This window comes from Protomyctophum bolini (genome assembly GCF_963924005.1).
Source record: "Protomyctophum bolini genome assembly, chromosome: 10".
Classification (NCBI taxonomy): Eukaryota; Metazoa; Chordata; class Actinopteri; order Myctophiformes; family Myctophidae; genus Protomyctophum; species Protomyctophum bolini.
The window spans coordinates 36727226-36751865 of NC_137871.1; the positions used below are offsets into that span (position 1 = coordinate 36727226).

General features: G+C 43.3%; 2 protein-coding genes across 2 annotated transcripts in view; one reads left to right on the forward strand and one right to left on the reverse strand.

Moving 5' to 3' along the window:
* The first annotated feature begins 3158 nt into the window (after positions 1 to 3158).
* ppid (peptidylprolyl isomerase D) lies at positions 3159 to 12683 on the forward strand. The gene is made up of 10 exons (XM_080774449.1): positions 3159 to 3349; positions 4362 to 4502; positions 4895 to 5001; positions 6006 to 6194; positions 8064 to 8186; positions 8776 to 8882; positions 10050 to 10191; positions 10788 to 10874; positions 11131 to 11173; positions 11330 to 12683. Exons 1-10 carry the CDS (start codon positions 3265 to 3267, stop codon positions 11416 to 11418), a joined length of 1113 nt encoding a protein of 370 aa, XP_080630575.1. The 5' UTR covers positions 3159 to 3264; the 3' UTR covers positions 11419 to 12683.
* A 1878-nt stretch (positions 12684 to 14561) lies between these two features.
* The window catches only part of etfdh (electron transfer flavoprotein dehydrogenase), a 32778-nt gene continuing 22699 nt past the window's right edge, over positions 14562 to 24640 (reverse strand). Inside the window, exons 10-13 of the mRNA XM_080774448.1 lie at positions 22624 to 22792; positions 19088 to 19270; positions 16608 to 16829; positions 14562 to 15192 (exon numbers count right to left, since the gene is read on the reverse strand). Of these exons, the coding sequence (XP_080630574.1) occupies positions 15029 to 15192; positions 16608 to 16829; positions 19088 to 19270; positions 22624 to 22792 (738 nt within the window). The 3' untranslated portion in view covers positions 14562 to 15028. The remainder of the gene's footprint in view (positions 15193 to 16607; positions 16830 to 19087; positions 19271 to 22623; positions 22793 to 24640) is intronic.

Genomic DNA, 24640 nt, shown 5'->3' on the forward strand with positions numbered 1-24640 from the left:
GAGAGAGAGAGAGAGAGAGAGAGAAGCGTAATATGATATTACAAGCCCTTTGATATTATGAAATTACACTATATCATGTAGGATTTTGGATATCTGAACATTGTGTATTTTCCTGGTTTTAAAGGCACAAACACCTGATTGTTTTAGTTGTTCTATTATTTGTCTATTATTATTTTGTTTTTTATTATTATAAGCATTATTACACACGATTATTTATCAAAAATCTCATTGTGTAAATATGTTGTGAAAGTCATCCCCAAATATGAATATTGGTGTAAGTAACAGTTTGGCATGACTGCACTGAGGTATCATCACTTAGTATTAAGTCACACCTTCTGTGCCGTACTTGTAGGGTTTAACTTGAAATGAAAGATAAGATAACAGGAATCGAGCATTCCTTCCCATTGCATGATTTCAGATAGGCTTTACTTTTGTACAGTATATGGTTGGTATTCCATCCCCACACAAAAAAGCCATTACATTCCTCCCCATTCATGGTGGGACAGAGAGAGATCGATTGGATCAACGAAGCTTTTCTGCCCCAAAAAGGACCACAGTTTTCATGTATTGAATCAAAGAAAGAGAACTTCTTCTTTGGGCTCAACTTCAATTTGTTGGTTTATTGTCCCAGAGTTATAATGGCCGCACCCCCAATCTGAAAGCAGCGCTTGACCTTTGAAAGTATTCTGCGGTTAATTTCCGCAGAGATAGTCTCGACCACCATGGACAGACTCGACAGTCGACAGACACTACATAGTTTGACTGTCTAATAATGTGTGCAACAACACAGGGTCAGTATCATTGTACTAATGAACTTTGACCTTTCTGGCTGGGATACATTTCCCTTTTTCTAACCGTGTATAATCTGTAGCCATGATGATTTCTGTTCTGCATGGAAGTGTATATTTGTATGTCTTTAAAATAATGTTCTGATGAATTGAAAATGGAGGACCCTTTATGTAAACAAATATTTTTCTGGTTTTATTATCTTAGCAGTTTTTGTATTGACCTGTACTTTCCTTGAAATGTACCATTCTGCAAATCAATCAATCAATCATCTTTTACTGGGGAATTAAAATCCTACCCCTAAGGCCTATCCTCAAAAGAACCACGGTAATCTCGCGATGCACGAGATGTGGACATCAGCAGGGTTGCCATGTCGGCATATTATAAGCGACTTAAAAAGTAGCTTGTGAATAGGGTTGTGGTTTTTGGGGCTTGTTCCTAAAGTGTAGTTGTTTATTTAGGCTTGTTTCAATATGTTGTTTAAACCAGTTTTCACGTCAAGGACGGCCCAAATTGATACTTAAAATAGTTTGTGCCACAGGCACAGACCCCCATACAAGATTTTGTGGATTTGAAAACATTCATAAATTGTCACTTTGCTTCAAGATTGTTTGCTATATATTGACATCCCCATATATGGGCTTAATATTGATGACATCAGGGATCTCCATATATGATAACAGGAATTGTATTAAGGCATCGTCTGGGAATGCCCATATTATTATGGCCTCTGTTTTCTTCTTTTTTGCTTTTTAATAATGGCACAAACCTCAGTACAAAGACAGCTGTGACATCACAGACTGTCTAACGTGAATGCCTGAACCACATTCCTTTTAGTTAGAAGACAGCATCGATGAGTTTATAGGGTCTGAACCTTCTCTGACCTTCTGAGCCTATAACCTGAAGTCCTTGCTGCCAAACCTTTTGATCCAAACACAGACGGAGGGTGCAGGGAAATCCCTTCATGTTACAATATACCCCCCTCCAAAACGTTTAACATCCAAACAGACTCACAGAGATCAGACAGCTCAGCTGTGATTGAATTTCACTACGATGGGGCCTACAGGAGAGGTGGCTTTCAGCATCAGCCACGAACAGATCCTGCAGCGGATGGATGTCTGACGAGATGGTGGGCCGTGGTGGGCTACCTGGACCTGGACAGTGTCACCTTCAACAACACTCTGAAGGCCCTGGCTGACCTGGACGCTGAGTAGGCCTACACTGTCGCTGTCCAGTGGAGCATATTGATCTTCCTCAGGTGTGTGTCACCCAGTGAGGATGTGAGGAAGGCCAGCACAGATGCAAGTAAGATGCTGTCCGAGTTTTACGTGGACATGAGCACGAGAAAGGACGTCTACCAGAGGATTCTTGCTCTGGGAATGAAAGTGGACGAAGACAGTCTTACATACAAGACAAGATGAAATTAAGTAGTACGTATATATAAATAATCTACGTAGTCATAGTACAAAGGCTGAGCCATACGAGGGGAGTCCCTGCATCTTATGGATCGAAGCTCTGGAGATGAAGGTGGATGCCAGAAGTCTTACAGAGGTATACATTGCAGGACATGGAGAAACATAGGGGCAGACTGCATCTCCCCAAAGATAAACAAGACAAGCAAAATGTATTTGTTTATTTGGACGGGAAAGAGTATATTGAGGGATAGGCTATATATATATATATTTGAGAAGATGTTAATAAATAAAGACAATTTAGCCCATGCTCAGAAGAGCGCTTTGCAGGGTTTCAAAACCTACAGTACGTCGACTTTGTCCTGAAGAGCAACATGGCACGGTCTGCCGAGAAGGTCTCCATCTTCTTGGACAAGCTGACCCATAAGCTGAAGTCACTGAGAAACAGAGAGAGGGATCCTCCTCAAACTGAAGGAGGATGAGTGTCAGAAGAGAGGTTTGCCATTCAACGGAGAGCTGAATGAATAGGACCTGCCATACTACATACTACTATATGTACAAGGCCCGTAGTTCACGAGTATTTTCCCTTGGAGGTCGTGACCCAGGGTCTGCTGGACATCTGCCAGGACCTGCTGAGTCTGTCGTTCAGCCTGGTGCCATGAGGGAAAGGACGCATATAACTCGGCATAGTGTCTATTACGTCATGATGCTGTACGATGATAAGTTCCCCCCTAACTTCACACGGGTGTGATTTTTTAAATAGCAGATCTATAAGCGACATTTTGTGAGCTTTGTTAATCGGCTACACTAGTATCGGCTACACTAGTATTTTCAGATAGCCAATGCTCATGTGTTGCTTCTTTTGGTCTTGATTTCGTTTCCATATACCTGGTTTCTCATTTCCGTCACACAATGTGGCAACACTGGACACCAGACGCACCACACCACAGCCACCACCAGGAGTCCAGGACACAACCACCCGGTTCACTGAGTCACTCACTGGAAGGAGAGCTAGTTTAGACAAATTCCTTCTCAAAATCAACCCATCTTTCTATTCAATAAAAACATGTCTCACGAAACACCGTCCAACAAGCCTTCCAACTCCGCAAACCCCCGCGTCTTCTTTGATGTAGGCGTTGGTGGCGAAACAGGTCAGTTAAAATTGGGAACTGTTAGCCCTGTCCCGGTTAGCTTAGCATCTCTCTGCCTCAGTTGCTGTGGAAATAATATAATAATACAAAGAGAATACTTCATTGATCTTTTTTCATGATCAATCAGCCTGAACGAACATCGATTTATGCACATATTTGGTCATCTTAATCGCTGTTCGTGTGTTAAGAGTAATGATGAGAGTTTATGTTATGATTGGTCATTTCAAGTGAAATAAGTGTATTTTTTAGGTGGATATAATAGTGGAGCTTCTTGCATGTGTCAGTGAATGAACCACGTGTTTTTGCTGTGTTTTTGACTTGTGTAGTATTTGTGACAGAATTCACATAATATAATGCACATGTTATAACTCAGTAACGGTTTATTACACACAAACGATCTGCTTTGTTTGCACGGGAAAGGTGTTTCTCACCCGCTGGTTCGGGGCCCCAAAATGAGTCAGAATTAAATGGCTGTTTTTGAGTAAAGAAAATCAATTATCGGCTCTTATTGGATAGTAATCATTGTTACATCTGGCTCACATTGTAGAACCACTGACATAAATCACTAAATGGCAGTGGTGGAAAGTAGATATTTGCACTTTTACTTTTCCAATTTCAACTACTTTTACTTCTCGGATCCAAATATTTTTCCTCCACTGCTTTTATTTGAAAACGTTAGTTACTAGCTACTATGTAGATTGTGATTATTACAAAACATACATTAACCATTTTGGGGCCAATCGAAAATATAGCTCACAATGCGTTGTGCTGTCCAAGTGGTCCAGGCGCATGCCACATATAGGCCTTGGCCTGACAGTGCGTCGCGTGTTCGAGTCCCGTTCATGACGACCTTTGCTGCATGTCTCCCCCCTTCTCTCTCTCCCCCTTTCCTGTCTTCACTTGATACTATGAATAAAGGCAGAAAAGCCAAAAAAATTCTTTAAAAATGAAAATAAAATGGGCCAGTCACTTATTGGTTGCGAGTAATGTTTTCTTTTTTACCCTACCACAGTTGGAAGAATAGTTTTCGAGCTGTTTGCTGACATCACCCCCAAGACTGCAGAGAACTTCCGGGCGCTCTGCACAGGAGAGAAGGGAACCGGACAGTCGACGGGGAAACCGCTGCACTTCAAAGGATGTCCGTTCCACAGGAGTAAGTCAGCTTTTATTAGACCTTGCTCTGGCCAGGTTTTTTTGGGACCGACCCCAATCACAGATTGTAAGGGAAATATTTTAATATTTCCAAAATTAAAATCAAAACTGTTCCTCTGTGTGTATGGGGAGGAAGGGGAGAATGTTGAGGCCTGTCACAAAGATGAAAAATGATATTATACTATATATCTGATTGACTTGTATACCACTTAAAATGGTATAAAAAGATTGGTTTCTCCAGATCACTGTCGTTTGGAGCGAATATCGGCCGATCACCGATCGGTGGCCGATGGATCGGAGCATCTCTAACTTTATGATTGTAAACTACAGCTGTGGTTCTCCCCCCATGTGCACTGATAGTTATACAATCTTATTCCGTCTGCTTCACATTAGTTATCAAGAAGTTCATGCTCCAGGGAGGAGACTTCTCCAACCATAATGGCACTGGAGGCGAGAGCATCTACGGAGAGAAGTTTGCAGATGAAAACTTCCATTATAAGGTGAGGAAGCCATTGTTGTTTGAATGCTGTCAGTCGTTCTTCGATTTTTCAAAAATAGCAGACCTACAAGCTTGTAGCGCGATATGAGCTTGTAGATCTGCTATTTTTCAATAGCTAAAGCATAACATAAATAACACCAAAAGGGGTTCCCGCCCAAAATGGGTTAATTAGACTCGCGTAGCAAAGATAACTATTCCACAATCTCTGAATGCTATAGAGTCAGGAACTACCCCTCCTGAAATACGAGCAAGGAAGCTGCCATTTCCGTTCACGAAAATATATTTTAAACTTTCATTTCTACCAAGCAGCAAGATAATTATATACAGTATGCTTAGATGATTTAGATTTATGTTAGGATAAATGTGCGTGTCTGTAAAGACGAAACAGAAGTTGGGAGGGAGGGTTCACTTCCTCTTTATCAGGATCAGAGCTTCCGTTCTCCAGACTGTATGACGGAAGCATTTGAAAACAGCGAGAGGCAACAGTCTGGCCACAAGAGACTAATGTTTAATGAGAACCTCACTGGCTCAAGATGTATTTTATACCTTGGATATTCAGCTGATCTACAAGCTCAACACGTTGCATTGTAAGTGCGACACGTGAGCTTGGCAGATCTGCTATTATCTAATATAGAAAAGTTGTGAAGAATTTATGTAATCCATTCTGGGTGGGAACCCCTTTTGGGGTACTGTACAGTATGTACAGCAATCAAAAATCTAAACATTTTGAATGATGCTGCTAAATATGTTTTCAGGATTTAGAGGCGTTTTTAGAATCGGCCTCAGTCCAAAATATTAAATAAAAAAATAGCAGATCGATCGACAAGCTCAAAACGAGCTTGTAGATCTGCTATCTTTGGTACTTGTGTGACACCGTTTGCACTTATTTTATGAAAATAAAAGAAAACGGCGGTACAATTTATTTTTATGTCATATGCCAAAATGGGCACGGCAAGTTAATGTGGTTAATGTATATTCTTTGGTTGCGGTTCTCCACACATCCAGCATGACAAAGTGGGTCTGCTCAGCATGGCCAACGCCGGGCCAGACACCAACGGCTCTCAGTTCTTCATCACCACCGTGCCCACCCCGCACCTGGACGGCAAGCACGTGGTGTTCGGTCAGGTGCTCAAGGGCATGGGCATCGTCAAGACCCTGGAGGGCATGGAGACTAACGACGACGTCCCCGTTAAGGTAACGTAAAGTACACGCTTAGCGAGTGAGCATACAGGGATGAATGAATCCCCTCGTCATACGTCCGCATTATTACAGTCACTATGAATGAGTGAGTGAATCCCCTCGTCATACGTCCGCATTATTACAGTCACTATGAATGAGTGAATGAATCCCCTCGTCATACGTCTGCATTATTACAGTCACTATGAATGAGTGAGTGAATCCCCTCGTCATACGTCTGCATTATTACAGTCACTATGAATGAGTGAGTGAATCCCCTCGTCATACGTCCGCATTATTACAGTCACTATGAATGAGTGAATGAATCCCCTCGTCATACGTCCGCATTATTACAGTCACTATGAATGAGTGAATGAATCCCCTCGTCATACGTCTGCATTATTACAGTCACTATGAATGAGTGAGTGAATCCCCTCGTCATACGTCCGCATTATTACAGTCACTATGAATGAGTGAATGAATCCCCTCGTCATACGTCCGCATTATTACAGTCACTATGAATGAGTGAATGAATCCCCTCGTCATACGTCTGCATTATTACAGTCACTATGAATGAGTGAGTGAATCCCCTCGTCATACGTCCGCATTATTACAGTCACTTTTTAAGTTTGATCGCGTCATCGCGGAGGACCGCAGGCTGGGGCAGACTTGTAATAGAACTCATTCTGACGCAATGCGAATCTAAGGCCCAAACCACCATTCGCCATGCAACTCCTGCGACGTCAGATTTGAAATTAATTTCTATTGAAAAGTCTGGTTTAATACTTTGCCAGCGTTGCTCCATTACTGTTTTGATTACCGGTACTGTCTTTTGTGAAGAGTGTCTTTGGAAACTCGAAAACTTCCTTCAATAAACTGTGTGTGTGGGTGGGTGGCTGGGGATTCATTTAAATGAAGCTGCCTTCTATACAACCAAGACTGATAAGAGTGTGTTTAACTTGTTTGCTCATGGCTGAATGTTATGCTGGGGAATAATTGAAATCCATTAAAAGATACGGCTAATCAGAATTATGTTCCTTACAGACTTTAGTTTTAAATTAAGAACGCAAATATTGTGTTGCGATAAAGCAACGCAATTTCTTTCTTGTAATGAGGTGAAAAAGTTTCACCTCATTACAAAACTGACGCCTGTGTGGGGTGAGTTTAGGGAAAGATAAGGGGATGCTGCAGGGCAACATAAGAGTTTGTGTCCCAGCCCGCGCCACAGACCAATTAGAAGCCTCGGGTCGATTCTCTGTTTTGGCATGTCCTGCCTACCTTGCAGATAGGAGGCTTTCCAGACTGAGTAGCGAAGTGACAAAACAAATCACAGAACGCAGTGAATCAGGCTGGAAACTCAGTCTAGTGCCCCCCCCCCTCCCCACAGATAAATGCACCAGCCTGAATGAGGCAGAGGCATCAACTATTATGAGTAGTTTGATGTGTGAAATATGCCGATTCATTGTAGGATCTTTCATTTGTCACGTTTGTGGTGGATAAAGAGCTTTTTTTAAGGGCATAACTTGCGGCAGGTTAGGCAGGACAAGGAATTTGAACCTGTCCCACTCTGGCTTCACCCTCCAAGCACGGCCACAAACCCTGGCACAGCTTGAGTGAATGGGACGCCCTCTTCCCAGCTCCCAAAGACCACTGGCAACCAAATTATTTAGCCTTGCGAAGGGTTTATTTACACACGCACACAGGCGCAACCCTTTCAATCCAGCCCGATCTACAAGCTATTGTACACTGCTATTTGCTACACTGCACATACTGTACTACATGGACGATGGTAGTTGCAACGGAGCAGTTTAACGACACGCACACGCACACACACACACACACGTTCTGTCACTTACTTAAATCATGTATCCTCTCTCTCCTGTCCAGCTGTGCGTCATATCAGAGTGTGGAGAACACAAGGACGGAGACAGCTGCGGCGTGGCCCCTAACGACGGCTCAGGAGACGTCCATCCAGACTTCCCCGAGGACTCCGACGTTGATGTCAAAAACGTAAATTAGTTCATCAAAGCATTGATTTTAAACGTGATGTTGACTCATGTTGCTCTGGGAGGTTAAAGCCTATAATTTACAGTAGTAAAAGTACTCGCATTTCCGACTAAAACTAAGACGAAAAATGTTCGTCAACTACCTTTTTTCACTGACAAAAACAAAATTGCTGCTATTTTCAGCAAGTGTAAAAACAGTCATTACGACTGCATCAAGGCCCACCAAAATACATTTTAGTCGACTAAAACTAGACTAAACTAAAACATTCCATGTGACTAAAATGTGACAAACTGATGCCAAAAAATCACTGGTTTTGAACGACCACCACAAGCCGGCATGACTAGGCACCTCTTTCCAATTGTATTTTATTTAATATTAAACATTAGCCCAAGTCATTCGCTTTTAAAGTGAAATGAAAAATAAGTTTTTCATACTTTTAGACCATATCGATTGGTTCAGATACTTCAGAGCCAGCGTTTCAAGCTGAAACTTCAAAATAAAAGGCCCACCATTTCCGTTTCCCTACACCTTTAACTAAACCTTTTGAAGTGGTGGAGGTCTTATTTCAGTGTGTGTTTATCTTACCTCCCAGGTGGAGCAGGTGGTTGCTGCGGCCGAGGCCATCAAGAACATTGGAAATGACTTCTTCAAGAAGCAGGACTGGACGTCTGCCGTCAGCAAATACTCCAAATCTCTCAGGTCAGACGCCAAGCGGCTTCTTTGCTTCGGACTCCTTCATCGCAACCATTAGGAGCGTGTGTGTGTGGACGTGCCTGTCGGTGACTGTGTGTGTGTGTGTGCATGTGCACACAGGTGTCCGTGGCAAACACATGTTAATAGTCAGTCTGTGATTAGACAAGAGGTGCAGCTTGTAATGGTCAATTTGATGACATCATTTAAAGGCACAAGGGCCCCAGAAAACGTGTACTTCATTTAGATTACATTCTAAAAGCATGATACAAAAATAATAATTAAAGACAGATGGTTGTACAAATACAATAGGAAGACAACAATAAAAATAAGAGACAAAAGTCACTAGGTCCTGCTCTCATACAGACTTTGAGAGTGGAAAAATACATGAATATATATATACAAACCAAACAAATTCACTCAAACAGCCAAGAAGTTCTGAAATAAAGTGCTTACATTTTTAAATAACATTTTGTTTAGGGCCCTGAAAAGTAATAACCCTAAAAAACCTTTAAAGAAGTAGGGCATGAAAATTATAACATGACGTTTAGCCCTTTTGGATGAAGGATTCGTATGGATCCAATATGCTTCACGTTTGAAGCATATTTAGAGAAAAACATGGTCGTTACCCAGTAAAAGGCTTGATGCGGTGTATGAATCCGACAAGTGTCTTCAAGTACTTCGTGGAATAGTTTGTTTGGTTTGTTTGTTTGGTATTGTGTAAGGATCCAATAACAATGTCTTTGTCCAGCTTGTGTTCCGAAAAGGGTGAAACAATCCTCCTTAGTACTTCCTTTTTTTTTAAATATAATTTTTATCCCACGATTTTGTAACCCTTTCACCCTCGTGTCAATTATCTAATGTGATCTTGGGCTCTACACATCCTCCGCCAACCTGGGGAGAGCAACGGACTTGAACTCATGCTTCTTTCATGCCTGAGTGTCCAAGTTTCCCTAGTTGGATGTAGCGCGTGGAAGGAACACGTTATTCCAACGAGTTCCTTTCCCCTCCATCAGGCGCCCCGGCTGGCCAGGGGGAGGCAGTTTAGAGACCAGGATTACTGCATGTTTTTTGTGAGGGTACCTGCCCTAGGGGACACGGGGAGAACATGCAATACAGTACTTCCTTATCCCATTGTTAGCATTAACAGAGTACCTTCTCCACCGCTGGCCGTAGGTACCTGGAGGCGTGCGGCGAGGAGGCGAGCGAGGAGCAGCAGCAGCAGCTGGAGCCCACGGCCATCAGCTGCATGTTGAACACAGCAGCATGCAAGCTGAAACTGACTCTATGGCAGGATGCTGTGGACAGCTGCACTGAGGTCACTAACGCACGCACACACACATGCGCGCACACACACACACACACACACAGACCCTGTGGCAGGATGCTGTGGACAGCTGCACTGAGGTTGAGCACACATCCACTGCACACACAGACGCACACACACACAGGCACGCACACACTCTGCTGCATGCTGAACACTGCAGCCTGTAAACGGAAACTGATGCTGTGGACAGCTGCACTGAGGCACCACACACACACACACACACACACACACACAGACTGTCACATCGTTAATAGCAGTTACTTTTTAAAGAGGGGGGTGTAACAGGTTAGCTTTCTATGATTTCAAATGGCCAAAGGGAGAATAAAAAAGGTAAAAAAATTGCATTTATAATGAAACATTTCCATGCTAAAACTTTGCTGTCCTTACACGTACTAGACCGGTGCCTGGCTGTAGAGCAGTCGGTAACGATGGAAGTTGGAGATCCATGCCCCACCCGGCTATGCAATACCTGTTGTACCGTGTCAGAGTACCCGTTCCACCCATCTGTCTGTGTCCCTCTTTTATGCCTTGGTGCATTTATAGATGGATTAGTAACACCTGTGTGTGTTTTGTTTTTCATTCTCCAGGCTCTGGAGATTAACCAGGCCAACACCAAGGCTCTGTTTCGGCGGGCACAGGCCTGGCAGGGGCTGAAGGACTTCAGCAAAGCCATGGTAAATCCTCCTTGTTCTCTTCAAAGCCATGGTAAACATCCACAAAATCCTCCTTGTTCTCTTCAAAGCTGAAGCAATTCATTAGAGCAGAGCAGAGACATTGCAGCGATTCGTTGTGGACCTGCAGGCCTGGTGTGTTGCTGGCAGGGCTAAAAACAAGTTCTGGATGGATTTGTTTTAGAAAGGACAGGTGGTCAGTAATGACAATGCATAATTATGCTGAATTACTTTTATCAACTTGTGTTTTCCATTACAGGACGATCTGAAGAAAGCCCAAGAAATAACACCCGAGGACAAAGGTGGGAAAATATAATGTCACTTAATTATATATAGCTTAACGTTCGAAATATTGACCGTGGTACTAACTAATTGCCGTTGCAGAAACCATTATCAAACTAGTTCCCTGGACCTGTGTTATCTTTAACCGAAAGCCTTGTTTTGTGTTTGATTGACAGCCATCAGCAACGAGATGAAGAGAGTTCAGCTCAAAGTGAAAGAAGAGAAGGAGAAGGAGAAGAAGGTCTACGCCAAAATGTTCGCATGAAATACTGAAGCTCTGTTGGGGGCGGGGCGCTCGGGTGGGGAGGGCGATCTGTCACTGCACTAGTGACTTAAGGCCTATTCATGGATAGGCCTTAACCTACAGGTTGGTCATCTGTTCACTGGGGACCTGAACTGGGAGGAAGGGTGTGTACCTGCAAAGTATAAAAATTCGACTACGAAGTGAAAGTTGCTCTGTCAAATCGAGTACAGACTAGTACTTGCTTTTAAAAGTAAAATTTAAGTTAAAAAAAAAGCAATCATGAGCTTGTAGATAGGCTATTTTCCACTATATTTGACCAAGGGCTAAGTGGTTAATTCATAATGTACTTTTTTCCCCCTTTCCTATAAATGTAGTGGAGTCAAAAGTACAATATGTAGTCGTTGAAATGTAGTGCAGTGAAAGTGCGTAAATATGCAAAGGTATATAAATACTAGTAAATGTACTTTGTTACTGTCTTACCACTGTGTTGGAGGAGTCAACTACACTAACTAAGACCAACCAGTAGGGGTCACCAGAGATAAGGGATTTAATGGGGGGTATTGATAGAATTTGGAGAAAAACAGTATACAAATTTCAAAAAGAGCAAAAACATAAATATGAACGGTTTCTGGCTTCTGTTAAAGGCCCAGTCCAGGCCATTTGAACATACATTAGGGTTATATTCACATGCATTCTGAAATAATGATTTGTAAATGATATTTTGGAACATCCATCCATACCCCATTATGAATCAAAAATCAGTTTCTTAATCAAGACTCAGGTTGCAGTTACTAGTAGCACTAAATGCAGTTTTAGTAAGGCGGTTTCGGCCTCACCCAGCTGAGGCTGCGCAAGTTTATTTTGTCTAATCACATTGGGCCTTTAAGGGGAGCAACACAACCATTTGAGTCAGATAATGTGTGAGAAATGTGTTTTGGTGACTGGCACATTAAGAGGAACTAAAGCAATGAAGGAAGAGTTTTAGCCTGTCAGCATTCTGATAAGTCTTCACTGTTAAATCAACTATCGTACTGTCTTTTACTGTCTTGCTCCGAACTGCTTTCTCTATTTATTTGTTTGTGTTGATAAAAGCCTTCACTATGAGGAGTTCAACACTTTGAACTGTTGAACACAAAAGTAATCTATTTCTTTTTTTTAATAAAGCAACAACTCAACAGTCAAATCTACTTTATTCAGTAACACTATTTTTTTTCTCTGTTAAATATGTACATTTCAGTGTCCTGCAAATCATATTAAGTTTACATGAAATAAAACATTTAGGCACAGCTCTGTGTTGAACGTATCAATGGTCACATGATAGCCTCTGTTCACAACATACAAATATACACAAAGTACTTTATACTTACTTGGTCAAGCATTAAAAAAAAAAAAAAAAAGATTCACAAATAAAACCAGTAGTTATTTAACTACTTAAAGCTGCACTATGTAACTTTCCTCTTGTACCCTGGATAGGAACTTGGTTTCCTACACAAGTGCTGCAGTCTTCGCCATTGAGCTAAAAGCATTATTCAACCTGCTCTGTTGTATTATTTGGCATGTTTCTACACCATAGTGTCCATGCCCAACAGAAACAAACCTTTCACTATTACCCGTATTGCTTCCAAGATCATCAGACTTCCCACACCACACTTTCTAAATTCTGATATGAACAATAAGGCCATCACATGCTTGGCACGTTCAATATCAAATGACACTGATCATCCTCTATCGCTTGTTTTTAACCTCATGCCATCTGGACAAAGATGCAGACAGAACCTTGCCATGGAAACAAGGTCTGCAGGGGTTTTGTCCCCTCAGCCATCGCGGCATTAAACAAACTGGGGACCTCATGTATTGTCTTGGTGTTACAGTATGTGCTATATGTCTTGTTTTGATGTGGGTGTTTAAACAGACATGATACTTACTTACTGCCCTTTATGCCGGCTGGCATGTAGGGCAGTAAGGAACAGACGTGTGAAGACCAATATCCTTTGGGACAATAGAGATTATTATTAGAGCTTGCCTCCTTGCTGCACCCCATTCGACCGTTATACCATTAAATCGGCGTTATCATCACCATCGAACGGCGCCAGTATGGCCATACCGATTTAATGGTATGATAACGGTCGAATCCACTGCCTTGCTCAGGGGATAATTTGAATCTTGACCATCGGGTCAAGATTCAAACTTGCGTTGTCTAGGTGAGATGTGAACTTTGACACAAGTCTAAATGTCTCAATCGAAGAGGGAGACAAAATAAAAAATACAACCACCTCGATTGTACAAGTTATATCGTATTGGTATTCACATACTCTGTCTAGCATACAGATTGGACAAAATAAAAATGTATACATTAAAAAAAAAAGTTACATAGTGCCGCTTTAATGCCCACCTGCAGAACAGTCCATTTTGATGTCTTTGCTCATTAGTATTGAACATTTCTATGTATGTATTTATATATATAATGTATATTTGTGTGAGTCACACAACCTTTGGGTCCATCCATAGAGGGCTGTAGAAGCAGCATTACATAATGGATCAACTGTATTACTGCAGATATAAATGTGTTCTGTGTGTGTGTGTGTGCGCGCACAGAGGCTGTACATTTGTAGGCACTTTATCCATTCAGCTAAACGCTGAAAGGCATTTTAAACAGACGCAACTGCCAGGGTAACCTCAACATGGGTACTTGATAGGGTCCCCAGCTAAAGGACTGCTAGTGAGTAACCGAATGGACCCTTAACCCATTCTGACCGGGAACCCATTTTGGTGCTAGCACTATGTTATGCTTTAGCTATTGAAAAATAGCAGATCTACAAGCTCATAGCGCGCCACCGAGTGGCGCGCTACGAGCTTGTAGGTCTGCTATTTTTGAAAAATTCGAAGAACGACTGACATTTTTAGAATCTGATCTCAGGTCAGAATGGGTTAATCAGACCAGTGTGTGTCCAGTGGAAACCTCGTATGAATCTGATCTCAGGTCAGAATGGGTTAAAGGTCTGTAACTGAGAGTGTACAAATGTCCATTCGGTTCCATTTGTACACTCACAGTTAAGGGGTCTGTGGCCTAAAATGCATACCAAACTGGGTAGTCTCGCGCAGCCAGACCACTATTCCACCATCTCCGAATGCTACAGTATATAGAGTCTGGAACTACAGCTCCCATGTTACATATAGAGTCTGGAACTACAGCTCCCAAGAGTCTGGAACTACAGCTCCCAAGAGCCAAGTAACGGAAGCCGCCTCTGCTGCTCAGAGTGGAAAGATATTCGACCTATCACGACGCGGTGCTCACGGAACTGTAGTGCATTTGGAAACACAACAGAGTCAAACGAGCGGGAGATTCATGTTATTTGTGCGCGGATAGTTTAACACAGAAAAGTATCATGGAATTAACATTACTGTGCTGCTGCACCAAGCGAGGGGACGCCGCGTACTCATGGAAAGAGCTTCCGTTCTCCAGACTGTATGACGGAAGCATTCGAAAATTTGCGAGAGGCAACAGTCTGGCCACGCGAGAATATGGAGGTCCTTGAAATTAAAAAAATAATAATAACGTTTGAGAACTACTGTACTGCTGGGCCTCATCATGATATGAACGAAATAAAATACAAAATACAATATCTGTTGTTCACATGCCGTTGTAGGCGGGCCCCCCGCTGCCCTCGGGGACCACCCAGTTGATGTTCTGACTGGGGTCTTTGATGTCACATGTTTTACAGTGGACACAGTTCTGAGCGTTGATCTGCAGCCGCATCCCCTCGCCCGTTTCCTTAGGAACGTACTCGTAGACACCTGGGGGGGGATTACGTTTTAATTAACTGAGATTTTGGACACACTTGAGACCACGAGGATATCCTGCCAAACATGATTATTAGCCACTGAAACCACACACACACACACACGCAACGGACATACGTTGCACACGACCGAAAGAGCGCGTTGTTCATCCCCTCCCGAGTCCCCTTAGAGACAAACACACACACACACACACACACACACACACAGTGCAAGGGAAGAAAATAAATAAAAAGATATGGGTCTTCTTTTATTCTAGCCGCAAGTAAAGATATATTATGATCTAAAACCTGAATCATGAATATAAAAAAAAATGCTGTCACAGCTGAGTGGAGACGTACAGGCGGTCTTGAGCACAAAAATAAATGTTTGGTTGTTAAGGACACCGGCAGTTTGACTCAGCCATACCTCTGTCAATTCTGAAACAATTGTTTTAATTTGTCAATAATCCGTGTAAAGTGTATATTGTCATGTGGTGTACGAGTCATGATTTTATTGTCTCTCTATAAAACTATATCAAACAAGACGCCAACGTCTGCAAAGGGCGCACCTTCACTCTCCAATGTCTCCATGTAATGAAAATATTCCAGCGCAGGCAGTGCTCCAAAAATCCTCTCGCATGTACAGTATGCGCTCATACAGTATGTCTTAACAGAGACAGTTAAGCATTGTTTAAAGGGCTGAATAATGTAGCATCTAATCGCGCGTCATCGTTACCAAAACCTAACGTTCTCATGGAAGACCGTTGACTGGCCCTTAATAGGCTACCTGCTGCTATAGGCCCATTATTGTTATATATCATTGACCTAAATGGCATTATATCATTATCAACAATTAGGCATTAGGCCACTACTTTACCTGGATAACATCATCTTTTCGTTTTGACATATAAATAATAATCCTGTACTGTCACCGTGTAGCATTTAGTTTCATTAGCGCGATCGTGACAAAATAACCTACAGCTGCTGCTGCCCGCAGAGCATACATGAACGGTAAAGATACCAAGGATTGGACAGTGCTACGCAACATGGGAGTAACACTGACTCCAAGCCGTCTATAAATCAGTCAGTGAACGGACGAGTTTTCACCGCCGTTTGGTGTGTCGCCCACCCCGTCGTCCGTCCGCCCCCGCACAATCAGAAGCGTTTTCAAAGAGACGAGTAGGATATAAAGGCAAGCATTTGCATTGTAATAGGTGATTGAGCGTTGCGCTCTACGCGCAACGGCCATCAGGTCTGGTGTTTGTCCTCTCAGTGTTTTCAAATGGATTTTTATACGACGGGAAAACTTGGAATTCCCCTCTCGTGTACCAGTGGCACGTGTCCCGCGGACCGGTGGTTGGGAACCTCTGGTTTACACCACTTTGATAAATGAGGGCCTCTTGTGTTTTGTGCTCTGGTGACGGCGTTTACCTGCAGGACAGAAGCGTTGCTCGGGTCCATCGAAGATGGCCAGGTTCCTGTCTACAGGAACGCTGTCGTCCTTCAGGGTGAGGTGGGCCGGCTGGTCTCCTTCATGGTTGGTGCCGCTCAGAGCCACCGAGGACAGCAGGTCGAAGCTCAGCTTGCCGTCCGGTTTGGGGTACTCGATGGGGGTGCATTCTTTGGCCGGTTTCAGCTGAGCAGAGTCCAGACCTGAACATAAGTTAGGAAATGTAACATTTACCCTTTGCTGGCAAGTTCTCCTTCTCACCCATTGAGACTCATGTGGCATTGATTGGACAATCGCTTTTGGGGTGTGGTTTAGCGAAGGGGCCATTAGAGATCATATTGATGATGTCATGCTACATATAGTCTGTATCAGTGGTTTTTTTGTCAAAATCTCAAGGCACACCTCTGCATTCATAGTGAAAACAGCCGATAAACAAGCTCACGACACGCTGTGAGAGCTTGTAGATTGGCTATTATCTGTATTTTTTTAAACATGTATGAAAAAGTAAATGGTGCATTTATATAGCGCTTTTATCCAATGCGCTTTACATAGATTGTGCATCACATTCACCCATTCACACACCGATGGTGGAGGAAACCACGCAAGGCACCAACCTGCACATCGGGAGCAATTAGGGGTTCAGCGTCTTGCTCAAGGACACTTCGACACCAACTCTGGGGGAACCGCACGTTCCCATCCGGCTGCTCTACCAGCCACTCTACCTACCCCTGAGCCACTGCCACCCCTCACTCACTCACATAGTGATGCACAAGTCCTCTTTCACGCCATAATAAAAATAATCTAAGTGCCTCACCCGCTTCAAAGCTCACAAATCACCCCAACCCGCAGTCATTGAAGAAAAATTAAATTAAATGCTGCTTGCATGTTCAATATACCACGTTTATATGCACATTTTGATGATGCTCTTGAATCTATTTTATTCTCTTTCTTTACACACACACAGGAATCTCAAGGTGGCAGTGGTTGTGTCCAAAGCACACAGAGTGCTCACCACACACGTGCGCGCGCACACACGCACACATGCGCGCGCACACACACACACACACAAACACACACACACACACACACACACACACACACACACACACACACACACACACACACACACACACACACACACACACACACACACACACACACACACACACACACACACACACACACACACACACACACACACACACACACACACACACACACACACACACACACACACACACACACACACACCGAGGTGACTGCAATTCAATCATGCATTTATCCAACCCTTTCTTTTTCTCTCCGCTGTGTCGGACAGTCGGAGAATATGAGGCGGGGGAGACGCTCCTATTATGAGCCTCAGTAGGCTCCAGGGTGTGCGTGTGTCTACAATGTGTGGCCCTCCGCTACTACATGTGAAGGGCACATTGGCACAATACTGGGTTTAAAAGCACAACTGAAACATGAATTGATTGCTGTCAAATCCTGCAATTTCTTTCTCCCCATTGTGTTGCAACCGCACTATAGGATGAGCCGCCCGAAGGCGAAATTTTAAAGTACAACCTCGACCTTCTCAATGAGCACAGTGCAGAGAAAGACATTCTGCTGAATTGAAAATAGAGGACCCTTACGTAAAAAAAGTATAAGTGCTTTTTTCAGTTTTTTTCCTCTTAGCAGACTATATTGACCTGTACTTTCCTTGAACTGTACCACAATGTACTACAAATGCATACAATTTTCAATCAATGAGTGACCTTGGCCCTTTACTCGAAGGTTACGTGATGCTGCTTTTTCCATTAAATGCTCAGATTGCTTTTGGAGTCACGCTGTGCGTATTGGCAGTGGTGAAAAGTGGAAATGGACCAGTACGGGTCCACTTGGTTTCATTTTTTCTGCTCTCAAGAGTTAAATTATTGCTAAACATCTGCAGGTCATCAAATGGTGGTCCGTGGCTCAAATGACGAATAAATAATGTGCCTTGAAATGAAATGGGTTGAAAAGCACAGCTTTACTTGAAGGTTACATGACAATGTTTTCCATGTAATGCTCTGCCTTTGACCTGTTATGTACAGTATGGTGTTATGTACGTTTCTATCAGTTGAATATAAGGATCCTCTGAAATCCACTGTTAATCTTTAGGCCTGTTTGATTTGAATATTTCCGATACCGATTTTTCCCGATCTGATATTTATATTTCTATAGGACACCATATGTCATATCACAATAGTACAATATCCAAAATCACAGACAATATCCGGTCTAAATATCATGATATGATATGGATATAATATTGATGTCCCGGTCTTTTTTTTGTGCTCCCGATCCGATTCTGATCATTTGAAAATGACGTGATCGGCCCCCGATTTCCGATCACGTGATCGGATAACCCTATTTCTAACAGTAATGCATCCATAAGTGAGTGAGGTGAATTGAAGTAGACAGTGAGTGTATATATATTCACCAGCGTGTTTGAGTGTCCAGGGTTCTTTCCCTCTGAAGATCCAGTAGAAGATCCCGGTATACACGATCCCTCCGTACAAACCAAAGTAATTGTGGAAGGACGGTCTGATGTTCCTCACAGCCTGCAACTCCTTCCACACCCACGACTTCTCAAGGTTCTCCGCATACTCCGCAACATGGAGACCTGGGAAGGTCAAAAGGTGACACTAGAATTAAGGTCATTTTGTCTACTCACTGCATTAGTTCATTCATTCATTTATTCAGTCGCATAAAAAGGTAGGACAAGTGATGATACTTAATTAAAATAATGTTAAATAGCTCTATATTCTGATAATGTATAGTAATCATTGCTAGGTCCTCTAGTACTAAGTGCTGTGTATCTTATACCTGTGGTCTCTGAGTGCAGGTCCTCTAGTACTAAGTGCTGTGGATCTTATACCTGTGGTCTCTGACTGCAGGTCCTCTAGTACTAAGTGCTGTGGATCTTATACCTGTCGTCTCTGACTGAAGGTCCTCTACTGCTAAGTGCTGTGGATCTTATACCTGTGGTCTCTGACTGAAGGTCCTCTACTGCTAAGTGCTGTGGATCTTATACCTGTCGTCTCTGACTGAAGGTCCTCTACTGCTAAGTGCTGTGGATCTTATACCTGTGGTCTCTGACTGAAGGTCCTCTACTGCTAAGTGCTGTGGTTCTTATACCTGTCGTCTCTGACTGAAGGTCCTCTACTGCTAAGTGCTGTGGATCTTATACCTGTCGTCTCTGACTGAAGGTCCTCTACTGCTAAGTGCTGTGGATCTTATACCTGTGGTCTCTGACTGAAGGTCCTCTACTGCTAAGTGCTGTGGATCTTATACCTGTGGTCTCTGAGTGCAGGTCCTCTACTGCTAAGTGCTGTGGATCTTATACCTGTGGTCTCTGAGTGCAGGTCCTCTACTGCTAAGTGCTGTGGATCTTATACCTGTGGTCTCTGACTGCAGGTCCTCTAGTACTAAGTGCTGTGGATCTTATACCTGTGGAATCTGACTGAAGGTCCTCTATAAGTGCTGTGGATCTTATACCTGTGGTCTCTGACTGCAGGTCCTCTAGTACTAAGTGCAGTGGATCTTATACCTGTGGTCTCTGACTGCAGGTCCTCTAGTACTAAGTGCTGTGGATCTTATACCTGTGGTCTCTGACTGCAGGTCCTCTAGTACTAAGAGCTGTGGATCTTATACCTGTGGTCTCTGACTGCAGGTCCTCTAGTACTAAGAGCTGTGGATCTTATACCTGTGGTCTCTGACTGAAGGTCCTCTACTGCTAAGTGCTGTGGATCTTATACCTGTGGTCTCTGACTGCAGGTCCTCTAGTATTAAGAGCTGTGGATCTTATACCTGTGGTCTCTGACTGCAGGTCCTCTAGTACTAAGAGCTGTGGATCTTATACCTGTGGTCTCTGACTGCAGGTCCTCTAGTACTAAGAGCTGTGGATCTTATACCTGTGGTCTCTGACTGCAGGTCCTCTATAAGAGCTGTGGATCTTATACCTGTGGTCTCTGACTGAAGGTCCTCTACTGCTAAGTGCAGTGGATCTTATACCTGTGGTCTCTGACTGCAGGTCCTCTAGTACTAAGTGCTGTGGATCTTATACCTGTGGTCTCTGACTGCAGGTCCTCTAGTACTAAGTGCTGTGGATCTTATACCTGTGGTCTGACTGAAGGTCCTCTAGTACTAAGTGCTGTGGATCTTATACCTGTGGTCTCTGACTGCAGGTCCTCTAGTACTAAGTGCTGTGGATCTTATACCTGTGGTCTCTGACTGCAGGTCCTCTAGTACTAAGAGCTGTGGATCTTATACCTGTGGTCTCTGACTGAAGGTCCTCTATAAGTGCTGTGGATCTTATACCTGTGGTCTCTGACTGCAGGTCCTCTAGTACTAAGTGCAGTGGATCTTATACCTGTGGTCTCTGACTGCAGGTCCTCTAGTACTAAGTGCTGTGGATCTTATACCTGTGGTCTCTGACTGCAGGTCCTCTAGTACTAAGTGCTGTGGATCTTATACCTGTGGTCTCTGACTGCAGGTCCTCTAGTACTAAGAGCTGTGGATCTTATACCTGTGGTCTCTGACTGCAGGTCCTCTAGTACTAAGAGCTGTGGATCTTATACCTGTGGTCTCTGACTGAAGGTCCTCTACTGCTAAGTGCTGTGGATCTTATACCTGTGGTCTCTGACTGCAGGTCCTCTAGTACTAAGAGCTGTGGATCTTATACCTGTGGTCTCTGACTGCAGGTCCTCTAGTACTAAGTGCTGTGGATCTTATACCTGTGGTCTCTGACTGCAGGTCCTCTAGTACTAAGTGCAGTGGATCTTATACCTGTGGTCTCTGACTGCAGGTCCTCTATAAGTGCTGTGGATCTTATACCTGTGGTCTCTGACTGCAGGTCCTCTAGTACTAAGTGCTGTGGATCTTATACCTGTGGTCTCTGACTGCAGGTCCTCTATAAGTGCTGTGGATCTTATACCTGTGGTCTCTGACTGCAGGTCCTCTATAAGTGCTGTGGATCTTATACCTGTGGTCTCTGACTGCAGGTCCTCTATAAGTGCTGTGGATCTTATACCTGTGGTCTCTGACTGCAGGTCCTCTATAAGTGCAGTGGATCTTATACCTGTGGTCTCTGACTGCAGGTCCTCTATGAGTGCAGTGGATCTTATACCTGTGGTCTCTGACTGAAGGTCCTCTACTGCTAAGTGCTGTGGATCTTATACCTGTGGTCTCTGACTGCAGGTCCTCTATAAGTGCAGTGGATCTTATACCTGTGGTCTCTGACTGAAGGTCCTCTACTGCTAAGTGCTGTGGATCTTATACCTGTGGTCTCTGACTGAAGGTCCTCTACTGCTAAGTGCTGTGGATCTTATACCTGTGGTCTCTGACTGCAGGTCCTCTATAAGTGCTGTGGATCTTATACCTGTGGTCTCTGACTGCAGGTCCTCTAGTACTAAGTGCTGTGGATCTTATACCTGTGGTCTCTGACTGCAGGTCCTCTAGTACTAAGTGCTGTGGATCTTATACCTGTGGTCTCTGACTGCAGGTCCTCTATAAGTGCAGTGGATCTTATACCTGTGGTCTCTGACTGCAGGTCCTCTATGAGTGCAGTGGATCTTATACCTGTGGTCTCTGACTGCAGGTCCTCTATGAGTGCAGTGGATCTTATACCTGTGGTCTCTGACTGCAGGTCCTCTATGAGTGCAGTGGATCTTATACCTGTGGTCTCTGACTGAAGGTCCTCTACTGCTAAGTGCTGTGGATCTTATACCTGTGGTCTCTGACTGCAGGTCCTCTATAAGTGCAGTGGATCTTATACCTGTGGTCTCTGACTGAAGGTCCTCTACTGCTAAGTGCTGTGGATCTTATACCTGTGGTCTCTGACTGAAGGTCCTCTACTGCTAAGTGCTGTGGATCTTATACCTGTGGTCTCTGACTGCAGGTCCTCTATAAGTGCAGTGGATCTTATACCTGTGGTCTCTGACTGCAGGTCCTCTATAAGTGCAGTGGATCTTATACCTGTGGTCTCTGACTGCAGGCCCTCGTCGATGAGTTTGGGGAAGACGGCCTCGGCGGCTACCATGCCACTCTTCATGGCCGTGTGTGTTCCTTTGATCTTCGGGACGTTCATGAAGCCGGGGCTGCAGCCAATCAGGAGGCCTCCGGGGAACGTCAGCTTGGGGAGAGACTGGAGAGCAACACCATATTATTTAGAAAATATCTCACTTCCGATTTATGCTTTATTAGTGCAGTCAACAGACAATATCGTCGCTGTTGGGTCAGAAATAACCTTAACTACAGTAACAGTTTTTTTTTGTTTTTATTTATCAATGCTATTGAACACCCTTTATGTCTGTGTGTAGATTAAAAAAATGGAACCAATGAAAAATATTATAAAGCGCTTCGGACCTCTTAACTCCATTTGACCCTCAAATATAAAAAGAAATACCAACTTTGACGAGGCAGTATTGCTTTGTCTTAAAAATATAAAGATTTCTTCATTTCCTGAAAAACATACGTTTTATAATTTCCTGAAAGATTAAAATTGTGGAGATAGCTGAGACAGCAGATGATAGATAACATTTAATATGCAATATGAAGGGTCGGTGTGAGTACATGCGCTTAGCCATGTACTGTACATAAAAATAGATTGCTGTCCATTTGAATTCCGGATGTTTGCGATCACGTCATTTCCGGCCATCAGGCCTTATATGGTCTTGTGAGTGAGGCTCACTAGTTCAGAATTGTCGCTTAGTAAAGATTGTGAACCTAAAGTGCTATCTGATGAGGCAGCACAGATTGGCTTGGAGACACAGGAGGCTGCAGAGCCCAGTGAGTTGGAGCCTTACAGAGAAGGGCAAAGGTCTCCAACAGGAGATTTATTGCACCAGTTTAATTCTTGTTACGTGTACTGGAAAACTCAAACCAGATTAATAGAAAGGATTCTTATGCAACAGGCTTCAAGTAATCTCACACAAGGAGAACTTGAATCCCTGCAAAGCAAAATATCAAGTTTAAACAGTCTTTATGAAACCTACTGAGGACTGGATACCCTCGACCAGGATATGCGCCGTAAAGTAGACAAATGTCATGAAGTCTCAAAATATGTCATTCTCAATGCTCACTCTCGACTGCTAGGAGCAGAAGGAGAGCAGATATGGCCGACTGTGAGCTTGATTCTACAACTTCTAGCATTTCTCTGCCTGTGTCGAACCCCGTTTCAAACCCTTCAAATAAGCCCAGTCAATCTAATCAGTTAGTCAATCTGTTCATTTTAATGAATCTGTAAGCCGAGTCAATCTGTTCATTCTAAACCAACAAGCTGACACTGCTTGATCCCTTGACACTGCTACTCAAGCTGTTCTGAAAATGATGTCTGAACAAGAACAGCATCAAGAGAAGCAGAGACAGCTCGAAATGGAGGCCGCTGCTCAATCAAAGAAACGTGAAGATTAAATAAAAAGAGAACTAGAACGTTTGGAAGAAATGAAGAAGATTAATGCCACACAAGAAAATTTAAAGGTTTACACTCACACAACTCTATAGAACCACAGTACACTACTTTAGGTCAGCAGAGTCAAAGGGCACCACTGTTGAGCTTGTTAGTGTTTTATCTAATCGGCTACCCATACCAGCACCAACCATTTTCACCGGAGAGCCGCGCTCAAGTTTAATGTATGGAAGGCATCATTTAAAACACTGATAGAAAGGAAGAATATCCCCACTGTTGAGGTCTTTCTTTGTTTAGTCAAGTTTAATGTATGGAAGGCATCATTATGTATGGAAGGCATAATTTCAAACACTGATAGAAAGGAAGAATATCCCCAATGTTATTAATTATTTTTAATAATACATTGGAGGAGCAGCCAAAGAGGCAATAGAATCCTATCATGCTGCAACGCCGTGCACGGAATCTATTAGATGAGAGATATGGAGATCCATTTATTATTGCAAAGCATATTGTGACAAACTACATGCCTGGCCAAAGATCTCTCAAGGACATTTCTCAAGGACGGCACAGAGCTCAGGAAGTTTG

What these genes read in the sequence shown, in the direction of transcription:
- ppid (XM_080774449.1), top strand. Translation starts at nt 3,265, where the DNA reads ATGTCTCACGAAACACCGTCCAACAAGCCTTCCAACTCCGCAAACCCC. An exon ending in AGGACTTCAGCAAAGCCATG is followed by an intron (nt 10,875 to 11,130) that starts GTAAATCCTCCT and finishes TTTCCATTACAG; the next exon opens with GACGATCTGAAGAAAGCCCA. An exon ending in AATAACACCCGAGGACAAAG is followed by an intron (nt 11,174 to 11,329) that starts GTGGGAAAATAT and finishes TTTGATTGACAG; the next exon opens with CCATCAGCAACGAGATGAAG.